The sequence below is a fragment of the Entelurus aequoreus genome, linkage group LG16, assembly GCF_033978785.1.
Source record: "Entelurus aequoreus isolate RoL-2023_Sb linkage group LG16, RoL_Eaeq_v1.1, whole genome shotgun sequence".
Lineage (NCBI taxonomy): Eukaryota > Metazoa > Chordata > Actinopteri > Syngnathiformes > Syngnathidae > Entelurus > Entelurus aequoreus.
The window spans coordinates 40,275,829-40,301,931 of NC_084746.1; the positions used below are offsets into that span (position 1 = coordinate 40,275,829).

At 40.0% G+C, this 26,103-nt stretch overlaps 1 protein-coding gene across 6 annotated transcripts in view; it reads right to left on the reverse strand.

Moving 5' to 3' along the window:
• Positions 1–26,103, reverse strand: part of fgf12a (fibroblast growth factor 12a) — a 105,132-nt gene that overhangs the window by 10,451 nt on the left and 68,578 nt on the right. For all 6 annotated transcript variants that reach the window (XM_062022839.1, XM_062022838.1, XM_062022841.1 and 3 more), the window contains one exon: positions 24,831–24,934. In XM_062022839.1, coding sequence (XP_061878823.1) covers positions 24,831–24,934 — 104 coding nt within the window. The remainder of the gene's footprint in view (positions 1–24,830; positions 24,935–26,103) is intronic.

Genomic DNA, 26,103 nt, shown 5'->3' on the forward strand with positions numbered 1-26,103 from the left:
ATATATATATATATATATATATATATATATATATATATATAAATATATATATATATATATATATATATATATATATATATATATATATATATACACACACACACAACATGTATATATACACACATATATACTGCATTCTTGGTAGGACAGTTTTATGACAAATGATATTCTGCAGCATCGCGTGGACATCGGGGGCGGTACCTCTGGATTGGCAGACCGGGGTGGTGGTTCCTCTCTTTAAAAAGGGGAACCGGAGGGTGTGTTCTAACTATCGGGGGATCATACTCCTCAGCCTTCCCGGTAAGGTCTATTCAGGTGTACTGGAGAGGAGGCTACGCCGGATAGTCGAACCTCGGATTCAGGAGGAACAGTGTGGTTTTCGTCCTGGTCGTGGAACTGTGGACCAGCTCTATACTCTCGGCAGGGTCCTTGAGGGTGCATGGGAGTTTGCCCAACCAGTCTACATGTGCTTTGTGGACTTGGAAAAGGCATTCGACCGTGTCCCTCGGGAAGTCCTGTGGGGAGTGCTCAGAGAGTATGGGGTATCGGACTGTCTGATTGTGGCGGTCCGCTCCCTGTATGATCAGTGTCAGAGCTTGGTCCGCATTGCCGGCAGTAAGTCGGACACGTTTCCAGTGAGGGTTGGACTCCGCCAAGGCTGCCCTTTGTCACCGATTCTGTTCATAACTTTTATGGACAGAGTTTCTAGGCGCAGTCAAGGCGTTGAGGGGATCCGGTTTGGTGGCTGCGGGATTAGGTCTCTGCTTTTTGCAGATGATGTGGTCCTGATGGCTTCATCTGGCCAGGATCTTCAGCTCTCACTGGATCGGTTCGCAGCTGAGTGTGAAGCGACTGGGATGAGAATCAGCACCTCCAAGTCCGAGTCCATGGTTCTCGCCCGGAAAAGGGTGGAGTGCCATCTCCGGGTTGGGGAGGAGATCTTGCCCCAAGTGGAGGAGTTCAAGTACCTCGGAGTCTTGTTCACGAGTGAGTTACCCGACCTCGGATAAGCAGAAGAAGATGGATGGATGGATGGATGGATGGATATTCTGAAACTTGTTCTCCATAGTTAATATAGTTTAACATAGTTTCAGTAAAGTAAAGTAAAACACATTTTAAACTAAACATTTTTAAAGGCGAAAAATGGAAACAGTCTGGAGCAGAAAATGCCACAAAATGCCCCGGAAAATCAGTTTTTATGAGAACATGGCCCTTAATGTTCTCTGAGAGTAGACTTTACCGCACTTTGAAAACCCTGAAGAATTAAGTGGTCCATGTTTTGTCCAGGTGTGAGATTATGGAGGCACCCTCCACAGGTCATACTTTTTCAATTTGATTTAGGTCCTGGCTGTCGTTGATCGATTGTAACAAAACAGCGTAGCCATTCTGTAATTGATGTTCATGCTTGGTCCAAATTGTGCGTCTCTAAATCTCACATATCATGTGGGATAACGTGTTCTGGTCTGAATGATAGAAAGTAAAGCCATGCACGACATGTGCATTGGAAGTACAGTACAAGAAGACCAGAGCCATCATGAAGGTATGGTAGGAGCGCTATCATAATTGCCACAAAATACGTACAAATAGATTTAATTTGAATAGATCGTCTTTAAAGAATCTTCTCTTTCGTCATCTGAAGCAGACAGTTTGAGAGGAGGTGTATTTGTGCAAAATGTTTGAAAGGTGAGGTGTATTTGTGCAAAATGTTTGATAGGTGAGGTGTATTTGTGCCAAATGTTTGAAAGGTGAGGTGTATTTGTGCAAAATGTTTGATAGGTGAGGTGTATTTGTGCCAAATGTTTGAAAGGTGAGGTGTATTTGTGCAAAATGTTTGATAGGTGAGGTGTATTTTTGCAAAATGTTTGAAAGGTGAGATGTATTTGTGCAAAATGCAGAACAGATGCAGGACAGCTGGCTGCTTTATTGCAGCCTTATGTCATTTTTAAAGGCCTACTGAAACCCACTACTACCAACCACGCAGTCTGATAGTTTATATATCAATGATGAAATCTTAACATTGCAACACATGCCAATACGGCCGGGTTAACTTATAAAGTTCAATTTTAAATTTCCCGCTAAACTTCCGGTTGAAAACGTCTATGTATGATGACGTATGCGCGTGACGTCAATCGTTGAAACGGAAGTATTTGGACACCGTTGAATCCAATACAAAAAGCTCTGTTTTCATCTCAAAATTCCACAGTATTGTGGACATCTGTGTTGGTGAATCTTTTGCAATTTGTTTAATGAACAATGAAGACTGCAAAGAAGAAAGTTGTAGGTGGGATCGGTGTATTAGCGGCTGGCTGCAGCAACACAACCAGGAGGACTTTGGCTTGGATAGCAGACGCGCTATCCGACGCTCGCCGCCGACCGCATGGATGATCGGGTGAAGTCCTTCGTCGCGCCGTCGATCGTTGGAACGCAGGTGAGCACGGGTGTTGATGAGCAGATGAGGGCTGGCTGGCGTAGGTGGAGCGCTAATGTTTTTAGCATAGCTCTGTGAGGTCCTGTTGCTAAGTTAGCTTCAATGGCGTCATTAGCAACAGCATTGTTAAGCTTCGCCAGGCTGAAAAGCATTAACCGTGTATTTACAGGTCCATGGTTTAATAGTATTGTTGATTTTCTGTCTATCCTTCCAGTCAGGGGTTTATTTCTTTTGTTTCTAGCTGCAGTTAAGCCTGATGCTATCACGTTAGCTCTGTAGCTAAAGTGCTTCGCCGATGTATTGTCGTGGGCATAAAAGTCACTGTGAATGTCCATTTCAAGTTCTCGACTCTCATTTTCAAGAGGATATAGTATCCGAGGTGGTGTAAAATACAATCCGTGATCCACAATAGAAAAAGGAGAGTGTGGAATCCAATGAGCCAGCTTGTACCTAAGTTACGGTCAGAGCGAAAAAAGATGCGTCCTGCACTGCACTCTAGTCCTTCACTCTCACGTTCCTCATCCACGAATCTTTCATCCTGGCTCAAATTAATGGGGTAATCGTCGCTTTCTCGATCCGAATCGCTCTCGCTGCTGGTGTAAACAATGGGGAAATGTGAGGAGCCTTTCAACCTGTTACGTCACGCTACTTCCGGTACAGGCAAGGCTTTTTTCATCAGCGACCAAAAGTTGCAAACTTTATCGTCGATGTTCTCTACTAAATCCTTTCAGCAAAAATATGGCAATATCGCGAAATGATCAAGTATGACACATAGAATGGATCTGCTATCCCCGTTTAAATAAAAAAAATTCATTTCAGTAGGCCTTTAAAGCTGCTTGTGTATGTATGCGTGTGCGTGTGTGTGCGTGTGTGCCTATTTCATTCACAACATCTCCTGCAGGTGTCTGTGTCCTTTTAAAGTTGTCCAATTCCGCATCCCGCTGGAGGTGACCATTTATGCTGTTATTGTGTGTATTTGTGTGTGTGTGTGTGTGTGTGTGTGTGTGTGCCTGTGTGTGCGTGTGTGTGTGTGCGTGTGACTATTTTATTCACGACATCTCCTGTGTCTGTGTCCTTTTAAAGTTGTCCAATTCCGCATCCCGCTGGAGGTGACCATTTATGCTGTTATTGTGTGTATTTGTGTGTGTGTGTGTGTGTGTGTGTGTGTGTGTGTGTGTGTGTGTGTGTGTGTGTGTGTGTGTGTGTGTGCCTGTGTTTGTGCGAGAAAGAGAGAACATGACAGAAGGGGGTATTTGTTATTGGTGGGTTTTGCTTATCTAAGTGTTTTCACCTGCTCCAATTTCAATGTATGAATGAATGATGCATCAGTCGTGCATACGCTTTCAGTCAAATCTTTGTCCTCTCCAACAGCAGCATTCATTTCACCAAGTCAGTAAAAGGGCCTTTAAAAATGTATTTATCCACACGAGAGCAGAACGACAAACACACTCACATATTGTTATCAAATAAAATAATAATAGCTGTATCTTCGATATTCACCGGCTAATTGCTTTGTTTATCTTCTGTGCATTTGTCTCATTGGTGTCATGAAGTATCGGCCAATTAAAAAAAAAAAAGTCTTCTAAATAGAAGATGGATGTGGATGTGTAGTATTTCACAGCTATGCTACAGCTTGTTGCCCAGATGTATGATCACTGCTGTAAATAAAGAGGCAAGGCAAGCTGAGTAAAGAAGTTTGGGAAGGGAAGGTCACACAGTCAGCAGGTGCTGGAAGTTATCTGGCCTGCGGACGTTTTGTCAAACTGCAGACGTGGAAATCTCTGCTGGGGCCCAGAGGGTCACGTCCTACTTGTCTGGCGGCAGGAGTGTGCGGATACAGCATGTGTGTGTGTGTGTGTGTAAGAGACATTTCCATTACCCCCAGAAATACGCAAAACCTAAATATTGCAAAAAGAACCTAATAATGGAAAAACCCATATTTCAAAACAACTCACATATCGCAAAAAAATTTTACGCTCTCACAAAGTGGTTTTTCATATTGAAGTGTGTCGCAAAAGCATGATGGAAACACTTTTTTGCATTTACAGGGCACCTAAACACCGAATGGTCCTTACGTGGCTGCTGCCATATGTACGGACGTTGCCTTGATCTTCTGTTGACCATCACGACAACAGCAGTGGCAGCAACTGTCCAAAACCATGGAATCACTAAGCATCCATCTTCCTCAAAGTGGAGTCTCGCAGGACGAGATTTTACGACAATTACGGGTAAAAACACCCTTTAATGTAAACACCAAAGTACTTTGTCGAAATTTTGAATTATAGGTTTTATTTTGCGGAAAAACTCCCAATAGAAACGCAGCTTCTGACTACATTTCCATGCACTAAATGAGTATATTTCGGGTTTTTTGGGTTTGCACACCCACGTGTGAAGTCCATGTGCATGCACACTCTGTAATGCGACTGTTGCTAGCACTCCGTCACATGACTTCTTCTCGGAAGTGAAAAAAAGTGGTGGTAAACCGAGCTAAGATGGCTGTTGAGCAGCAAGAAACCTCTCTGAGTACGCACAGGGCCTAGATCTTCCTGCAAAAAACAAATAAGAGCAAAACAATCTAATTATGCAATGGGATAGATCCCTATGTTTCATCAAAAAAGATTTGTGGAGTGATATCAAGGAATATTTGGTCTACAACTTCTTTGTGTGCGGCTGGATGAAGGAAATTTATACAAAAAAAACATGCATCGTTTTTGTTCGGCTAAGGTTGCATTTCATGATTTAACATCGCGTCTACAGCCATGTTTGTTGTTGTTGGTGCACGCGCCCTTTACGAGTACGCATGTTTGTTTCCACTATTATCAAAATATAACTATAGATGTCAACATTGTGTACTTTTGCTGAAAGATTCACTTATGATTGTTTATCAAAATATACAAACCCCGTTTCCATTTTAGTTGGGAAATTGTGTTAGATGTAAATATAAACGGAATACAATCATTTGCAAATCATTTTCAACCCATATTCAGTTGAATATGCTACAAAGACAACATATTTGCTGTTCAAACTGATAAATCATTTTCTTTTTGCAAATAATCATTAACTTTAGAATTTGATGCCAGCAACACGTGACAAAGAAGTTGGGAAAGGTGGCAATAAATACTGATAAAGTTGAGGAATGCTCATTGATATTTGGAACATCCCACAGGTGAACGGGCAAATTGGGAGCAGGTGGGTGCCATGATTGGGTATAAAAGTAGATTCCATGAAATGCTCAGTCATTCACAAACAAGGATGGGGCGAGGGTCACCACTTTGTCAACAAATGCGTGAGCAAATTGTTGAACAGTTTGACAAAAACCTTTCTCAACCAGCTATTGCAAGGAATTTAGGGATTTCACCATCTACGGTCCATAATATCATCAAAGGGTTCAGAGAATCTGGAGAAATCACTGCACGTAAGCAGCTAAACCCGTGACCTTCGATCCCTCAGGCTGTACTGCATCAACAAGCGACATCAGTGTGTAAAGGATATCACCACATGGGCTCAGGAACACTTCAGAAACCCACTGTCAGTAACTACAGTTGGTCGCTACATCTGTAAGTGCAAGTTAAAACTCTCCTATGCAAGGCGAAAACCGTTTATCAACAACACCCAGAAACGCAGTCGGCTTCGCTGGGCCTGAGCTCATCTAAGATGGACTGATACAAAGTGGAAAAGTGTTCTGTGGTCTGACGAGTCCACATTTCAAATTGTTTTTGGAAACTGTGGACGTCGTGTCCTCCGGACCAAAGAGGAAAAGAACCATCTGGATTGGTATAGGCGCAAAGTTGAAAAGCCAGCATCTGTATTAGTGCCCAAGACATGGGTAACTTACACATCTGTGAAGGCGCCATTAATGCTAAAAGGTACATACAGGTTTTGGAGCAACATATGTTGCCATCCAAGCAACGTTACCATGGACGCCCCTGCTTATTTCAGCAAGACAATGCTAAGCTACGTGTTACATCAACGTGGCTTCATAGTAAAAGAGTGCGGGTACTAGACTGGCCTGCCTGTAGTCCAGACCCGTCTCCCATTGAAAATGTGTGGCGCATTATGAAGCCTAAAATACCACAACGGAGACCCCCGGACTGTTGAACAACTTAAGCTGTACATCAAGCAAGAATGGGAAAGAATTCCACCTGAGAAGCTTAAAAAATGTGTCTCCTCAGTTCCCAAACGTTTACTGAGTGTTGTTAAAAGGAAATGCTATGTAACACAGTGGTGAACATGCCCTTTCCCAACTACCTTGGCACGTGTTGCAGCCATGAAATTCTAAGTTAATTATTATTTGCAAAAAAAAATAAAGTTTATGAGTTTGAACATCAAATATCTTGCCTTGTAGCATATTCAACTGAATATGGCTTGAAAAGGATTTGCAAATCATTCTTTTCCGTTTATATTTACATCTAACACAATTTCCCAACTCATATGGAAACAGGGTTTGTAACTATAGATATCAACATTGTGTACTTGCTGAAAGATTCACTTATGATTTTTTATCAAAATATAACTATAGATGTCAACATTGTGTATGTGCTGAAAGATTAATTTATGATTGTTTATCAAAATATAACTATAGATGTAACATTGTGTATGTGCTGAAAGATTCATTTATGATTGTTTATTAAAATATAACTATAGATGTCAACATTGTGTATGTTCTGAAAGATTCATTTATCAATCGATCAATCAATGTTTATTTATATAGCCCTAAATCACAAGTGTCTCAAAGGGCTTGATTGTTTATTAAAATATAACTATAGATGTCAACATTGTGTATGTTCTGAAAGATTCATTTATGATTGTTTATTAAAATATAACTATAGATGTCAACATTGTGTATGTTCTGAAAGATTCATTTATGATTGTTTATCAAAATATAACTGTAGATGTCAACATTGTGTAACTGTAGATGTCAACATTGTGTATGTTCTGAAAGATTCATTTATGATTGTTTATCAAAATATAACTGTAGATGTCAACATTGTGTATGTGCTGAAAGATTCATTTATGATTGCTGCTTTTGGTAAAAGCTTAACACTTTTAGGGTATTCTCACATATGCTTTATTTTATTTTGGTGTGCCAAGTTAGTGCTTAATAAAACACTTGTTGCAAAAATGTGTTTTGAGACCTACAACTAATATGCAGATAATACTTAATTGGGAAGTACTGAACATTAAAAGTATGTCAAAGAAACCATTAATGAAGTGGTCACTGTAAACTCGTGGATTCTTCGACTCCGCTCCCTTGGACTGGGTTGCGTGCCACTTTTCTCGTTGTCTTTTGTAAAATCTTGCACTCTTTCACCCTTTTTGATTACCTCTCGAGGAACTCTGAAGAAGCGTTTATCCTTTTTGTGATTTGAACTAGAGATGTCCGATAATGGCTTTTTTGCCGATATCCGATATTCCGATATTGTCCAACTCTTAATTACCGATTCCGACATCAACCGATACCGATATATACAGTCGTGGAATCAACACATTATTATGCCTAATTTTGTTGTGATGCCCCGCTGGATGCATTAATCAATGTAACAAGGTTTTCCAAAATAAATCAACTCACGTTATGGAAAAAAATGACAACATGGCACTGTCATATTTATTATTAAAGTCACAAAGTGCATTATTTTTTTTAACATGCCTCAAAACAGCAGCTTTGAATTTGGGACATGCTCACCCTGAGAAAGCATGAGGAGGTTGAGGTGGGCGGGGTTGAGGTGGGGGGGGTAGCGGGGAGGGGGTATATTGTAGCGCCCCGGAAAAGTTAGTGTTGCAAGGGGTTCTGGGTATTTGTTCTGTTGTGTTACGGTGCGGATGTTCTCCCGAAATGTGTTTGTCATTCTTGTTTGGTCTGGGTTCACAGTGTGGCGCATATTTGTAACAGTGTTAAAGTTGTTTATACGAGCACCCTCAATGTGACCTGTATGGCTGTTGACCAAGTTTGCGTTGCATTCACTTGTGTGTGTGAAAAGCCGTAGATATTATGTGCTTGGGCCAGCACGCAAAGGCAGTGCCTTTAAGGTTTATTGGCACTCTGTACTTCTCCCTACGTCCGTGTACCACTCCGTACAGCGGCGTTTTAAAAAGTCATACATTTTACTTTTTGAAACCGATACCGATAATTTCCGATATTACATTTTAAAGGATTTATCGGACATTTCTAATTTGAACGGTTCGTACAGCCGATAACAAGGGAAGCATAGGGCATTTTTCTTCTTTCTTACTGTGAAGCCGGAAGTGTGTGGGTGTGAGAGAAGGTGCCTTGACGAGAAGTGAGGTGTGTTGTGGAGAGAAGTGACGGTGGTCAACAAAACATTGGTGGCAGCGGTGGAATCCATCCAGTGCAGAAAGGACATCCATTAACAAGGGAATCGAGAAGCACGTTCTTTATAGACGTCTCTCAACAACACGCCTCGCTTGTCGGCAAGGCACCTTCTCTCACACCCACACACTTTCACAATAATGGTGCAACACCAAGAATGTCTCGGAGCGTATGCAGTTCCAAAGCAAAGAAAGACCGGTGGGAGAAAGTTGTTTCGAAGGACTTTTCAGACAGAGAATCATGGAAACAACACTTTCCAATGTCTCAAAGTTCATTTATAAGGCTCTGGGGATGAATGGAAGGAGTTTTAAAGCCGAAGGAAAAGACCGTTCGCTGTCAATATCCCCTAAGCACATGCATTACTGTTACACCAGGCCGTGCCTTATGTTGCGTTTTGCTAGTGTTCTCCACAGTTTAGTGTTTTAGTTCCTGTCCTGTGCTTTTATTTTGGTGGCTCTTCCGGTTTTGTTGGTGTTTTCCCGTGGCTACTTCACTTCTGTCCCAGAGCATTTCCCTTCCCCTGTTTTCTGTTTGCAATCAAGACTATTTAAGTTGATCCTTTTTCTACCTTCGTTGTCGGGACATTGTTGTACATTCTTAGCATCCTTTTGATGCCAAGCCTAATACGCACTACTTTGTGGACGCCGTCTGCTCCACATTTCCCGTGTGTGTTTTGCTGGGTTTCAGCAGTTTTTTGTTTTGTTTTTTCCTTCATAGTCTGTCCGGGCAGAGCATTTTCCCGTTGCTCTCGCTTTTTGTTCGTTTATTAGTAAATACCCTTCTTTCACCTCACGCTGCTACCTCGTTCGTCTGCATCCTCAAAATCCCAACAACCTCCAGCGTCTCCCATGACGCACTGTTTATCATCGCTTGACAATTAAAGGTATAAGACCACACTACTGTTCTTAAAGGCCTACTGAAATGAATTTTTTTTATTTAAACGGGGATAGCAGATCCATTCTATGTGTCATACTTGATCATTTTGCGATATTGCCATATTTTTGCTGAAAGGATTTAGTAGAGAACATTGACGATAAAGTTCGCAACTTTTGGTCGCTGATAAAAAAAGCCTTGCCTGTACCGGAAGTAGCGTGACGTCACAGATTGAAAGGCTCCTCACATTTTCCCATTGTTTACACCAGCAGCGAGAGCGATTCGGACCGAGAAAGCGACGATTACCCCATTAATTTGAGCCAGGATGAAAGATTTGTGGATGAGGTACGTGAGAGTGAAGGACTAGAGTGCAGTGCAGGACATATCTTTTTTCGCTCTGACCGTAACGTAGGTAAAATGGCTCATTGGATTCCACACTATGTCCTTTTTATATTGTTAATCACGGATTTGTATTTTAAACCACCTCGGATACTATATCCTCTTGAAAATGAGAGTCAAGAACGCGAAATGGACATTCACAGTGACTTTTATCTCCATGACAATACATCTGTGAAGCACTTTAGCTACGGAGCTAACGTGATAGCATCTTGCTTAAATGCAGATAGAAACATAAGAAATAAGCCCCTGACTGGAAGGATAGACAGAAGATCAACAATACTACTATCAGGAGACACCGAAACAAACACTGGACCTGTAACCACACGGTTAATGCTGTGCCGCCTGTCGAAGCCTAGCAATGCTGTTGCTAACGACGCCATTGAAGCTAACTTAGCTACGACCTCGTCAGAGCTATGATAAAAACATTAGCGCTCCACCTACGCCAGCCTTTTATCTGCTCATCAACACCCGTGCTCACCTGCGTTCCAGCGATCGACGGCGCGACGAAGGACTTCACCCGATCATCGATGCGGTCGGCGGCTAGCGTCCGATAGCGCGTCTGCTATCCAACTCAAAGTCCTCCTGGTTGTGTTGCTGCAGCCAGCCGCTAATACACCGATCCCACCTACAGCTTTCTTCTTTGCAGTCTCCATTGTTCATTAAACAAATTGCAAAAGATTCACCAACACAGATGTCCACAATACTGTGGAATTTTGTGATGAAAACAAAGCTGTTTGTATTGGGATACAATGTGTCCGAATACTTCCGTTTCAACCATCGACGTCACGCGCAAACGTCATCATACATAGACGTTTTCAACCGGAAGTTTCGCGGGAAATTTAAAATTGCACTTTATCAGTTAACCCGGCCGTATTGGCATGTGTTGCAATGTTAAGATTTCATCATTGATATATAAACTATCAGACTGCGTGGTCGGTAGTAGTGGGTGTCAGTAGGCCTTTAATAGTCCACTTCAAAACAACACAGCCAAGGACGTCGCCCCATGAAGCCTGGGGAGATTGAAGCTTTTGGGAATGACGAGGGCGCTACCTGAGTGACTTTGAAGTCTGTCAGAGGACCTTGTTTGCAGATGACTGAGTGGGAAAATGAGGTGAGGAGCGCGGGTCGCAGTCTCTTATGATTAATGACATTTCCTTAATGGACACTTGTGAAGCGCAAAGGCACACAATGAAAAAGAATAAACACCTAAAAGGAGTGCCCTACACACACACACACACACTCACACACACACACACACACACACACACACACTAAAATGCGTGCCCAATGGTTCAACAAATGTCTGATACATTATGAAGCACAATTCTAAGTGCTGCAAAGCAGACTCTAGACAAGTCCTTACTTAGCTTATTTACTGTACATTTTCTTGTCTACCGGGATTCATTTAACACCTAGGTGGGAAGCTAAAGAAGCATCTTAATCAGCAGTGTTCGTAATAACAGTGTAAGTAACGCTGTTACTTTTACTAGTAATGGGTAATCTAATCAATTACTTTTCTGGACATTACAATGCCAATAGCGAGACGCATGACATAGCGTGCCACCCTACTTTTGATGTGGTGTTTATGTCAACATGACAGCGTCAGAAGCACAGCAAGATTAATGCAGGAAGTATAGAAGGAGGCAGCATCACACAGCAGACAACGTCATGTAATAAACCCATACATACACACTACTGCTACTACGTGGCAATAATGAACAACAAATCAATGATTGAAGTGACAAGCTTGCAATCCAAACAATACCACGTTTGTGTACAAAGAGATATGACAGCAATGGAAGCACATTCAATCTCTTCATTACCAGAGGTAACACAAGATTCACAAAGATTCAAAAGAGCTGGCGTCATTGTCGACAAACTGCCGCCGCTAAGCTAACAAACACAACCCAGCTATAACAACCAATGAGTGCGCTCTTGCTGAGGTCATGCATCACTTGGCAACAGGCACCAAATTTTAAAGGCACACACACTCTGCTATATATATATATACCTCCAAAGACATGCACCTGGGGATAGGTTGATTGGCAACACTAAATTGGCTCTAGTGTGTGAATGTGAGTGTGAATGTTGTCTGTCTATCTTTGTTGGCCCTGCGATGAGGTGGCGACTTGTCCAGGGTGTACACCGCCTTCCGCCCCAATGCAGCTGAGATAAGCTCCAGCACCCCCCGCGACCTCAAAAGGGACAAGCGGTAGAAAATGGATGTATATATATATGTATGTATATATATACAGTATATATATATATATATATATATATATATATATATATATATATATATATATATATATATATATATATATATATATATATATATACTGTATATATATACATACATATATATATATATACTGTATATATATACATACATATATATATACATACATATATATGTATATATATATATGTATATATATATACATATATATATATATATATATATATATATATATATATATATATATATATACATATATATATATATATATATATATATATATATATATATATATATATATATATATATATATATATATATATATATATATATATATATATATATACATACATACATAACAGACATTTTTTGATAAATAGCTCGCCTGCTGAAAAAGTGTGGTCACCCCTGTCTTAAAGTTATTTTCAGAAAACTGATAACATTGTTCACATTGATGACCCATGACTGCTGCGCCAGGTCCACTACTAACCACATTGTGAAGTATGCGGACGACACAACAGTAGTGGGCCTCGTCCGTGACAACAACGACATGGACTACAGGGAGGAGGTGAAACATCTGGTTGACTGGTGCAGAACCAACAACCTGGTCCTGAACGTCGACAAGACCAAGGAGATCATTGCTGACTTCAGGAGGCACCAGTGCAGCCACACTCTACTCTTCGTCAGCGGCACAGCGGTGGAGATGGTAAGCAGCACCAAGTTCCTGGGGGTGCAGATAACTGACAATATGACCTCGTCCCTACACAACGGAGCTCTTGTAAAAAGAGCTCAACAGCGCATGCACTTTTTGCGTCGGATGGAAAGAGCACAGCTCCCTCCCCCCATTCTCACCACATTCTACAGAGGCACTATAGAGAGCCTGCTGACCAACTGCATCTCTGTCAAGACTGGAGCCTGCAGTGCCTCAGACTGGAAGTCTCTGCAGAGAGTGGTGAGGACGGCGGAAAAGATCATCAGGACTCCTCTTCCTCCTATCCAGGAAATCGCAAAAAGCCGCTGCCTGACCAGGGCTCAGAAAATCTGCAGAGACTCCTCCCAACCCCACCAAGGACTGTTTTCACTGCCGGACTCTAGAAAGAGGTTCCGCAGCCTCCGAAGCAGAACCTCCAGGTTCTGTAACAACTTCTTCCCTCAGGCCATCAGACTCTTGAACGCATCAAAATAATTCCCTCAAATCCCCCCCAAAAACGAATTTACTCGCTGGAATATAAAGACAATATAACATACATCCATAAACGTGGATGCATATGCAAAAGTGCAATATATTTATCTGTACAGTAATCTATCTATTTATATCTGCACCTTATTGCTCTTTTATCCTGCACTACAACAAGCTAAAGCAACAAAATGTTGTTCTTATCTGTACTGTAAAGTTCAAATTTGAATGACAATAAAAGGAAGTCTAAGTCTAAGTCACTATCTCAACTCCAGAGAGTACCAGGTGTCTAGGCATTTATTTGGGGAAGGACGTGAAATAACATGACTGTACAACAGGTGTTTTCAAAGTCTCAGGCATCAGAAGCACAGCAGCTTTAAAAAAAACACCCCAAAATTATTTTGTGCTCCAAAAATGTGTAATTTCTCCGCGTCGACAAGGTCTGCATGGATAATCTTGATTTTAAAGTAAGGAGAGATTTTATTGCTTACTACTTTAGAAAATGTAGATATCTATGCCACTGAGTAAGTGTAAATGATGCTTGTTCAGCGAGTATTAGCGCTTGGAACGATACTTATAGCGTTGGAATGAGTTTGTCATATTAGTCCTTGTTTTATGAAATTACTAATGGCATATGCTAGTCTAAGACTGTTCACTTGTTTTCAACATTTGCCCATTTCAAGGCTTGTGGTTTTTCTGTTTTGCTAAAAAACAGCTTTTAGCTTTTAGCGAGCATGTGTTTATTGAGCAATTACTATAGCAACACAGACACCAGTACCAAGGTCCTGTGGTTTTTTAAAAAGTTCTAAGATAAGTTGCAAGGATAATTGTAGTTTTGGCCAAGATTTATGTATTTCGAGTTCCTGTAGTGAGAGTACAAAATCTAGGTTTAGCCGAAAACATAAATAGGCCCCAGAAAATATTTTATGATGGGTAAGAGAGGCCCTACACCGTTTATGTTTTCTGAGGAGCTACCTCACTACACCAAACATTGAACATCATTTCAGTTTGGCAAATAAAACAGGAGTCAAACAACAAAATAAAAGGACTATTGTAGTGAAAATGGGGAGAAATTATTAAGATCCAGGATGGCGGTCTCGGCGGAACTAATCTGAGGGCAAATAGCTGCACAGAATATAAAAATGGACAGTCACAATACTGCTGAGGAAACACACACACTACTTCTCTAAAACATTTGAATATTTGCTATTCCGCAGGGACATTGTTTACTTAATATGAATGGCAGCTTGTCCATGAATAGTTCTGTGTATGTATACAGCATACTTGCCAACCTTGAGACCTCCAATATCGGGAGGTGGGGGGTAGGGGGCGGGGGGCGTGGTTATTTACCGCTAGAATTCACCAACTCGAGTATTTCATATATATATATATATATATATATATATATATATATATATATATATATATATATATATATATATATATGAAATACTTGACTTTCAGTGAATTCTAGCTATATATATATATTTATTTTATTTACATAAAAGAAATACTTGAATTATCTATCCATTAGATGGCAGTATTGTCCTGTTTAACTTCTCTGTTCATGACTGAGAAATCATTTCGGCCACCGTGTTCAATGGAGAAGTCTGTTCTACATATTTACAGGCAACATACACCTTCCCCTTCAAACTGTCCTGGATGAACTGAAATTCTTGTTTCCATTCGTTTTGGAGCTTGCAAGCGTATTTATATTGTGGGAAAGCGGACGTGAGAACAGGCTGTACCCACTCAGTCTCAGGTCCGCATTGAGCTGGAGGGGGCGTGGCCTCCAGATCCGGCTGAATACCGGGAGTTTGTCGGGAGAAAATCTCTGCCGGGAGGTTGTCGGGAGAGGCGCTGAATAACGGGATTCTCCCGCTAAAAACGGGAGGGTTGGCAAGTACGGTATACAGTATATGTGTATATATATATATACATATATATATATATATATATATATATATATATATATATATATATATATATATATATATATATATATATATATATATATATATATATATATATATATCGTGTGTGTGTGAGTCACCAACACGCTGCTCAGTACTAACTACCACAGCTAAAATGTTTGCCTTCTTCTTATCTCTTGCATGAAATAATAAATGTTGACTCCCTGAAATTGCAACAAATGTGCCAGGACTGACATCAACACAAATCGGCATGTTTTGCGCATTAGTTCATTGATTCATTTGTTCACATTATACACACAAAGATGTCGCACATTTTTAGGCAGTTTAAATAAAACACCACATGATCAAAAGCTGGTATTTTAAAAAAAATCCAAATTGGGCATGGTACCATCCAGTGTGAACGTAGCCAGAGTCTGACACTCTTTATTGCCGATCCTTACACGCTAACAGCAGGCCTCAAGTCCAACACTGCACACACAGATATTTCAAGGTAGCGCTAGCCACAAAAGCAACAGAACACTTCCTCAATATGCACCAATTATGCGAGGAGCATACTACAACACAAACAGGTTGTTTTTTTGCAAATTTGTTCTATATTGCAGCCGGTTTTGCTGCAATAATATGACAAATATATTATTAATGTTGAACTTGTTAATTAGTTGTTATTTTGTGTATATTATTGAAGTACAATAGTCAACTTACGAGCTAAAATGGTTCTGGGACAGAGTTCTTAACTCAAAACACTTGCATCTCAAATCAATGTTGCCTCACTTTCTTCCTTCCCATGGTTGGAAAACAAAGTTAGGTAGATTTCTAGCTATAAGGTAATGCTAGCCAGATGTTTTGCTCCGATCTTACGAGGTTCACTGTGACATTTTCTATGCCGACTATTGGCAGGGATGCTTGTAACTTAAAGCACACAAACTAGTCGAGTGACAGCTCGTATCTCCAAAACACTGTTAAGTTGAAGTACCACTGTATTTAAATTACTATTCTGTTGTCCCTTTTTAAGTATGTATTAGCTCTGTTAAGGTTTAAGCACCAGTGCCAATTCAAAAGTACCCATCTGGCATCAACATCGGTTAAGTGTAAATGAGACCCTAAGTGTACCCTGCTTTGTACCCACTGCCATCTAGTAGAGGCTCTAACTTCTTTGTGTATAAAACCTCGCAGGGCATCTTTCCAATCTTGTTCCACCTTGGGATTTATTAACCTTCCTTTTGAGCTCAGTTTTGATGATTTCCTAAGGATTTCACACCTTCATCAGCATTAATTAGGTATGTAATTACTGGGTGATTTGTGTGCCTGTGAAGGCGAAGGGGTGACGTGGTTTGGTGGATGAAGGGAACGTCAATGAAAAAAACTGATATGGAAGTGGGTTACCAGCAGAACTGGATTGAACGCATTTGGCATCCTAATCAGTGCTCGCCGACAGGTGTTCTTTGACTTTGGATGAGGCTGCGAAGAACTTTCATTTGAATTTGGGTCTGTGCCATTATTGTACCCAAAATATTCAGCGTTAACACAGAATCCCAGGACTGCCATGGAACTCCCAGGAGCTCATTCATACTCCGGCAAGGATTCAGGTCAGGGCTGCTCTAGACTGGTATATTCTTTAAACTGTTTTTTTCCCCATTTCTTTCCCCCTTACCGCTCCTCCTTGCTCGTCTTTTTTTTCCCGGTCTCACTCCAAAGAGCCAGAATGTGCTTGTGTGTTGACCTTGCTGAAGTCCTTGCAGAGAAGACAGTGATGATAAATGACTGAACTCAAACCACAAACACAGACTAATAACCTTGTGGTCAGGGAGAGAAACACTGAATAACCAAAAATTATTTTTGACAAGTCTAAGGCATTTTTTAGTTGTTGATTATTGTACGGCACAAACTGCCTGGTTTAGAATTAGAACAGAAGACAAAAAAAATGTAAGGCATTAACATATCAAGACAAACACGCTGTTAAAGGCATCTCCAATACAAACAGCTTCGGCATGTTACAGACGGACCAATTAAGGAATGCACTTGAAACTAAGCAGACTGATTGAGGGGAATGATAATCGTTACCCGAGGACTACGTACTGTACAAACATCACTATGGTTAGGGGTGAGTGAACAAAGCAAAATTTCATAAAACCATTTTGTCAGCCACTGTTCCTCCTTCAGGACTTTTAGTGAAGGTTTAACTGCAGACGGACAGCCAGAGAGATGAACAAACCGACAGATAAAGTCGTGATTACTGCTGTGTGCGGCAAACTAGGTCATATTGAGAAGAAGTTATGAATAATGGAAAGGATCTCTTCATTGTAGCGGCTCAGCCCTCACACACACTAACATGGTTAAGACCAGCATCATCATCACCCCGCTCACCCACAGCCTCATCAGCTAAAGCCTCAACAAGGCTCAAGCCAATCAACAACCACTTTAACTGATGAACACCAAAATGGCTTCTTAAATCTCACGTTGCCGTGCCGCTGCAACTTCTCTTTTCCAACAAGGCAAAACAAAAAAATGGGAGCAGTGAGGGAAGCGTGAGCGAAATAGGAGGATATCCCTCAGTAATTACCTCCCAGGAGAGAGATATGTGTATCCTTGGGATATTGGAGGGCGGCAAAAAAATACATCAATAAAACCAGCTTGGATCTTGGTACTGTAAGTGATGAGGGGGCTGTTGGCAAATACTAAAGATAAAAGTATTAAGTTCAATATGATGCAACGTTCTATATAACGCAATCGTGCCGTGGACGCGGAATTTTCGCCAGTTTTTTTCCACTAGAGTCAATGCTGTTGTTTGTCATCAAATGATCGCGTATTTACAAACTTGCACTATAAATCTTTATAAAAGTCTTGAAAAAGAAGGAATAAAAAAAAAAAACTAATTAAAAATAACAATATATTGACTCGGTTATCTCTAAACCTATTGGTGGATAGTGCCATCCTGCGATGTGGGAGGACAATACACCATTCATGTGAAGTTACGTGGGGGCATTATCCACCGAGCAGGTTTAGACAGCCGAGCTACGTGCATACGTTTTCCAAATTCAAAGTGTAAAAGAAAAGGATTTCTATGTAACGCAATCTTGAGAATAACGTGACTGGTATTTTGTGGACCCCAACGACCGCGTTATGTCGAAATTTGTGTAATGAATATAAGGAAAGTAGGGTTAATGAGTTAACTCATGCGATTAATCACAACAAATTAATTCATCATGTTTGTGTAGATTAATCATGCCACACTTGCTCCTTTACCATAACCATGGATGGTTGTTATATGGTGAAAATACACCTTTACAGGGCTTTAGATAAAACTGTTACCAAGTTTTGAGCATAATAATAACGTGCATTCAATTAAAACAAACACATGTTCCTGTATGACATTCTGATAGTAAATTTGCATTTACGTAAAAGTATTGGAGTCTTTTTTAAGGTTTATTTAAAGGGGACCTCTGATGCAAAAACAACTTTTCTTACCTTTGGGTACTTGTGTTTATGTAATTGGGATCTGCATTAGTCCCAAAAATTAGAAATCAAACCATGGAAACATGGCGTAAATATATATAAAACAATATTGCCTTCCTTCATACTTCCTCCAATGAAGCCGCTTGGAGTTTGCCCAAATTGTGACGTTTTTCCCAAGAACGATGTCGGCGGATATCTCCATATATGGTCAAGATTTACCCGAAGAGTTTAGTGCGAGTCCACCATTGTAGTTTGTGCTGTAGTCAATAAGCTCCTTCTTTCTCGCGATATTCTTGGTGTGGGGCAGACTTTTAATTTTTTTTATTTAGCCTTTATTTAACCAGGTAAAAATCCCATTGAGATCAAAGATCTCTTTTCCAAGGGAGACCTGGCCAAGAGGGCAGCAGCAAGGTTACATTAAAAACAGTAAACAACACATAAAACATCAAATTTACAACATCAAAACTTGCTCACATGACACATGTGCATACAGACAAGGTAGACTGCAGTCCTTCCACGGAAGCTTTAAACTCATTCAATGTAACAAGGGTTTGAAGTTGAATATTCGATTGTAGGTTATTCCAAGCCTTCGGTGCTGAAAAGCTAAATGCTTTCTTGCCCAGTTCAGTTCTTACTTTGAGAGACTGGCTCGTACATGCACATGCATCCTCTGCTGTTGCCATTTCTAATACAAAGTAGCGTATAGTTATAACTTATATTTGTCAGTAGACTCCATATGGAAGTGCTAAAAACTACAACATGGCTGACGGGGAGAAGAGACAGTCCAAGTGGAGGCACATACAGTAAATAAGACCGTGCATCCTGAAGAGACGGTCAGAAAACGGCTTGTAAAACGTAATCCATGCAACATTTTGACTAAAGAACGGACACCGGTCCGTGACACATTTGCTACCGGGCCACACGGAGACATTTTCTCCTACTTAACTTTGGCCGGTCCAACCAATTGGCTTGATGTATTATAAAACTCCTGATAGGAAGTCACCATTTGTTATATTTGTTACATCTTTGTTACATGGGACAATGCACACTAATAAACATATCAAATGTAAAGGTGACAAATTGTAGCCAAAAGCTATAGTAAGTTCCATCTGAAGTCGGAGGCAGGTTGGTGACCTAAGATCAGGAACAAAGTGACCATAGTGGTTCAAGTGCATAAGGCAGATGGAGAAGTGCTAAATTGTTGCACATAATAATTGTGCTGAAGGAAGAAAATGCACATCTCCTTTGGCCTATTAAGTTAAAGTGCTGCTATTATCGCACATAGTCCTATTACACAAGCAGTGAGCAATAACACATGTACTTATGCATGCAACATTGGACCAAAACAAGCTAACATTAGTGTATCTACGTATAAAATATTGCACAAAATATGAATACATCACTTTTACAATGGAAATAGAATTCTATTGGAACTAATGGCAAGTATTTCTAGCTGAATTATATCTCTATGTTCTTGTCCTTGAATGTGATGTATCACCTATAACCCATCACATACTAGAGACAAAAAAAGCCTACTACTAGCAAAAATGAGTCAAAAACAAAAGTCAGTGGAGAGATTTTTTGCAAAGAAAAAAGGCCAAGGGCTCCCACTAATTCAATGTTATGGTAACTTTTTTCATGCACTTATTTGCTAATTTATCTCCCACACATGGAAGGCCGCTTCCTGAAAATAATGCCGACATTAAACCCGTCCCTGGTGCAAAAAAGGTTGGGGAGCCCATAAGGAAGTGTGTTAAATGCAGAAAAAAAAAACATAATATGACCCTTTTAAACGATGCAGTCAGATACAAGCCGTGATTAATAATGAATAATCCAAATTCAAAAGTGTGATTAATGTATGTCAAATATAATCATTTGACAGCACTAGCAAAAAGTGAAGGTTATGTCATTGCACCATATGTGGTGTCTTAAAGGAGCACAAATGTTCCTCTTCAATCGCATAACAAATTCTCTGTGCTGTTGAATACTCAGATGAAGGAATACGGACTTTGTATGCTGTATGCTAATTCGGCCCATGTGAGCACTTTGTGGCACTCTGAGGCTCCAAGGCCCAGTTCCTGCATTCTGCTGATTTTCCCAGGATTCCCATCCCTGCAAGCAGACCTGCTCCATATGGGAGCAGAGTGCATGTCCATCATGTCTTTAATTGAAATGCCCTTTCCACGGTCACGTTAAACGCACTCCGTTTGGACAAACATTGTCATCGCACACGGCGGAAACGGTCAAAATGGCATTTTCCCGCACATAAAAGTGATAATTAAAAGGATGGATGGAGTGTCATGGCTGTTGGCTCGACACGAGCGCACTGCCTGGCTTCTTATTCATAATCATCCTCATGCCATGGGACACAAATGATGCTTTCAGGAAGGGGGTCTGGGTCAGAGAGCGTCCTCAATTTGGAATCATTTCAATGAATCACACGGCCTGTGCACTATTGAACATTCATTGTGCAGCTGGGAGGAGGGTTGTAATAAGACTGGGAGCACACTTTATGAGTCTTAAGTTATGAATGAAAGTGCTGTCCCGTGTTTATACTAATTGTCAAGTCCTGAGATGGAAATGACAGTGGATACTGCCACGTTCAAGCACAAGGTTGGCCATCTGGATCCGTCTAATAACTGCTCCGTTATCAATACATGCAACTAACACACTGTCCTTCACATTTTATGAAGATTACAAAATCAACATGTTGACCTGATGGGCAGTTTGAGAATTCCATTAATGATGACAAGCATAGTCCCTCCCTTTTCTTTTTTTCCTATAACTTTCAACTGGGTTACAGTATAAGCATCACAAGACTGGGAAATTATGTAATCTTCCCGATTCTACTGTATATATTTCTGTCACTTCCTCTGCATGTCAAACATTGCAACGTGCTGCAGAAACCTCAAACCTTGCTGTAAAAGGCAGAGAAATTAAACATGACAACCGTGACTGACTGTACCCACCCCCACCCAGCCATCCGCTTCCCACACTCGCCTGTGCGCGCTTCTCACATCCTTACAATCCACCCGCATGATATTTACACCCCCGCTCAGCGTTGACTTTCACTGCTGGAACCCAATGAAAGAATTAAAATGTTACATTTAATGAACCTCAAATTAATTCCACAAAAAATATAAAGCAAAATATTATTGTGGAATAGTGACTTTAATAATATGAATGTAAATATTATAATTATTGGGAAGTAGCATCAGTAGCAATAATATAAAAAATAAATAATAATAATAATAAAAAAAATTTATAGTGCACTTTTTGGTAAAATCGCTGTACAGCACTTAAAAGCAGTTTCAAAAATTTATAATAATTCAATCAAAGTTTATTTATACAGCCCTTAATCACAAGTGTCTCAAAGGGCTGAAAAAGTGTAATAGTAATTGTTTTTGTCATCACAATAATATAAAAAATGTATATCATTCATAACAGATCATATATTAATACTGATAATAGTATAATAATGATTGAATGACAAATGTTTTGTTATTTTTCTGATCCTAACACATTTGTTACTGGATACTTTCTATGGAAGTGTTACTTTAGCAAAATTATTTGCAAACATGTATCCCAATCTGTGTGTGTGTAAACCAATTCCCATGTGTTTGTCTGTATATCAATCCGTGTGTGTGTAATCAGATCTGCATGTTTGTGTTTTAAGTTGTTAGTATTATGATATGTCTGTGTGTAAAAAAATATGTCTGTCTGTATTATGATTTGTGTGTGCGCAAAAAAATATGTCTGTCCGTATTATGATTTGTGTCTGTGTAAAAAAAATATGTCTGTCCGTATTATGATTTGTGTGTGTGCAAAAAAATATGTCTGTCCGTATTATGATTTGTGTGTGTAAAAAAAATATGTCTGTCCGTATTATGATTTGTGTGTGTGCAAAAAAATATGTCTTTCCGTATTATGATTTGTCTGTGTAAAAATATATGTCTCCGTATTTAATGTTGTCATTATGGTGGTACTTAATGAATACTTAGGTCTACTTCACTACTGTATTTTAATTTTGTCATTATGGTGGTACCTAATGAGTACTTAGGTCTACTACACTAACATATTTTATTGTTGTCATTTGGTGGTACTTAATGAATACTTAGGTCTACTACACTACTGTATTTTATTGTTGTCATTATGGTGGTACTTAATGAATACTTAGGTCTACTACACAACTGTATATTGATGTTGTCATTATGGCGGTACTTAATGAATACTTAGGTCTACTACACTACTGTATTTTAATGTTGTCATTATGATGGTACTTAATAAATACTTAGGTCTACTACACTACTGTTTTTTAATGTTGTTATTATGGTGGTAATTAATGAATACTTAGGTCTACTACACTACTGTATTTTAATGTTGTTATTATGGTGGTACTTAATGAATACTTAGGTCTACTACACTACTGTATTTAATGTTGTCATTATGGCATACTTGCCAACCTTGAGACCTCCAATATCGGGAGGTGGGGTGTAGGGGGTGGGGGTGGATGGGGGGGGGGGGGGCTTGTTTGGGGGCGTGGTTATTTACAGCTAGAATTCACCAACTCGAGTATTTCATACATATATATATGTATGAAATACTTGACTTTCAGTTAATTCTAGCTATATATATATTTATTTATTTTATTTACATAAAAGAAATACTTGAATTTCCGTGTACCGGTGGCTATCCATTAGATGGCAGTATTGTCCTGTTTAACTTCTCCGTTCATGATGAGTATATCATTTTGGCCACGGTGTTCAATGGAGAAGTCTGTTCTACATATTTACAGGCAACATACACCTTCCCCTTCGAACTGTCCTGGATGAACTGAAATTCTTGTTTCCATTCGTTTTGGAACTTGCAAGCGTATTTCTTCATCTTGCTCGTCGACGGCGTCGCCATGTCTGTAATTTCCTCGTTCTTTTGCTTCGTCTCCTTGTTGTGTGCGCAGTTGTCCACTCTACTCTCTAAAAGCCCTAGATGTTATGACGTCATTGAGCAGGCAAGCTGTTTATATTGTGGGAAAGCGGACGTGAGAACAGGCTGTCCCCACTCAGTCTCAGGTCCGCATTGAGCTGGAGGGGGCGTGGCCTCCAGCTCCGGCTGAATACCGGGAGTTTGTCGGGAGAGGCGCTGAATACCGGGATTCTCCCGCTAAAAACGGGAGGGTTGGCAAGTATGCATTATGGTGGTAGTTAATGAATACTTAGGTCTAATACACTACTGTATTTAATGTTGTCATTATGGTGGTACTTAATGAATATTTAGGTCTACTACACTACTGTATTTAATGTTGTCATTATGGTGGGACTTAATGAATACTTAGGTCTACTACACTACTGTATATTAATGTTGTCACTATTGTGGTACTTAATGAATACTTAGGTCTACTACACTACTGTATTTAATGTTGTCATTATGGTGGTACTTAATGAATACTTAGGTCTACTACACTAATGTATTTAATGTTGTCATTATGGTGGTACTTAATGAATACTTAGGTCTACTACACTACTGTATTTAATGTTGTCATTATGGTGGGACTTGAAGAGCCAAGTGTTTTCTGAGGTGAGGTGTTACCTGGTGAAAAAAGTTTGAGAACAACTGCTTTATGAAATATGCAGTTTTTAAAAAAGCTTCTAGGGGGGCATATTTGCAAAGTACTGGGAATTTATATTATATGCTGTAATGTATTAACCTTAATTCCTTTCTTCTTTCGCATCTGGGCCTGGCAACAGCTTTTTTCCGGTATTTTCATTCCAAGTTGAAAGCATTAGACTCAAACAACGGTGAGTCAGAAAAGCTTAATGTGTCCTGAACTTTCCAAATGATGAAAACATGCTTGATGAACAAAGTGGGAGGACAAGTGGTGCACAACAACACAATAACAGTCCATCAGAAGGGCTCCTTATGCTGGATATTCATTCAAGAGGACAAGACAAAACGTGTGCTGGATAAATCAAAAAGTGGTAATGCACGTGTTTGGGTCTTACCGAGCTGTAGAGCATGCCCTCGCCGTTCATGCCGATGTAGAAGCCACTCTTCACTCCTTGGATGGCCACCACTCTCAGACCCACAGGAATAAGGTTAAACAGGGCTGGTGGTGAGGAGGGCACACATAGAGGACACAAGGAAAAGAAGAGGACTATTTAGTTTGGACTTGTAGACATGAGAGTGTCTCTCGCCTTGCTGCCCTGACACCAGTAACGTGAACAGAACAAGATGAGGAGTATTATAGTAAAAGTTGTCATGGGACAGATGGCAGATTGGAAGGAACCACTGTCAGCTGTCCCCCAACATTAGCAACTGTTTCTGCCTATACACTAACTAGTATGTGATTCTGCTGCTTTGATGTTTCTATTCTGTTACATTGATCTATTATACCCATCTATATTGACCCAACACACCATAAATGTACCGATTAATACCACTATTCTGTTACATCGATCTACTATATCCATCTATATTGATCCAACCCACCATAAATGTACCGATTAATACCATTATTCTGTTACATTGATCTTTTATATCCATCTATATTGATCCAACAGACCATTAATGTACCGATTAATACCGCTGTTCAATTAAACGCCAAGATGCTTTTAGTGGGTGCATTATTTTTATCTTAGACTTACACTAGACTTAGACGTCCTTTTTATTGTCATTCAAATTTGAACTTTACAGTACAGATAAAAACGAAATTTCGTTACATAAGCTCATGATAGTGCAGGATAAAAAAAAGCAATAAGGTGCATATATAAATAAATAAATAGATTACTGTACAGATAAATATATTGCACTTTTTCACATGCATCCACGTTTATGGATGTATGTTATATTGTCTTTTTTATTCCAGCGAATTAATCCATTTTGGGGGGAGTTGAGGGGATAATTTAATTATGATGCGTTCAAGAGTCTTACGGCCTGAGGGAAGAAGCTGTTACAGAACCTGGAGGTTCTGCTTCGGAGGCTGCGGAACCTCTTTCTAGAGTCCAGCAGTGAAAACAGTCCTTGGGGGGGGGGAGTCTTTGCAGATTTTCTGAGCCCTGGTCAGGCAGCGGCTTTTTGCGATCTCCTGGATAGGAGATCTGAGATCTGAGGCTGTAGGCAACCTTCTGATGAAGATCTGAGGCTGTAGGCAACCTTCTGATGAAGATCTGAGGCTGTAGGCAACCTTCTGATGATACTAAGTCCACACAAAGGCAGTATCTGCATTTCAACTATGAGTGGTCAGCACTCAGCAGCTCTGCATGCACTTTAAAATGT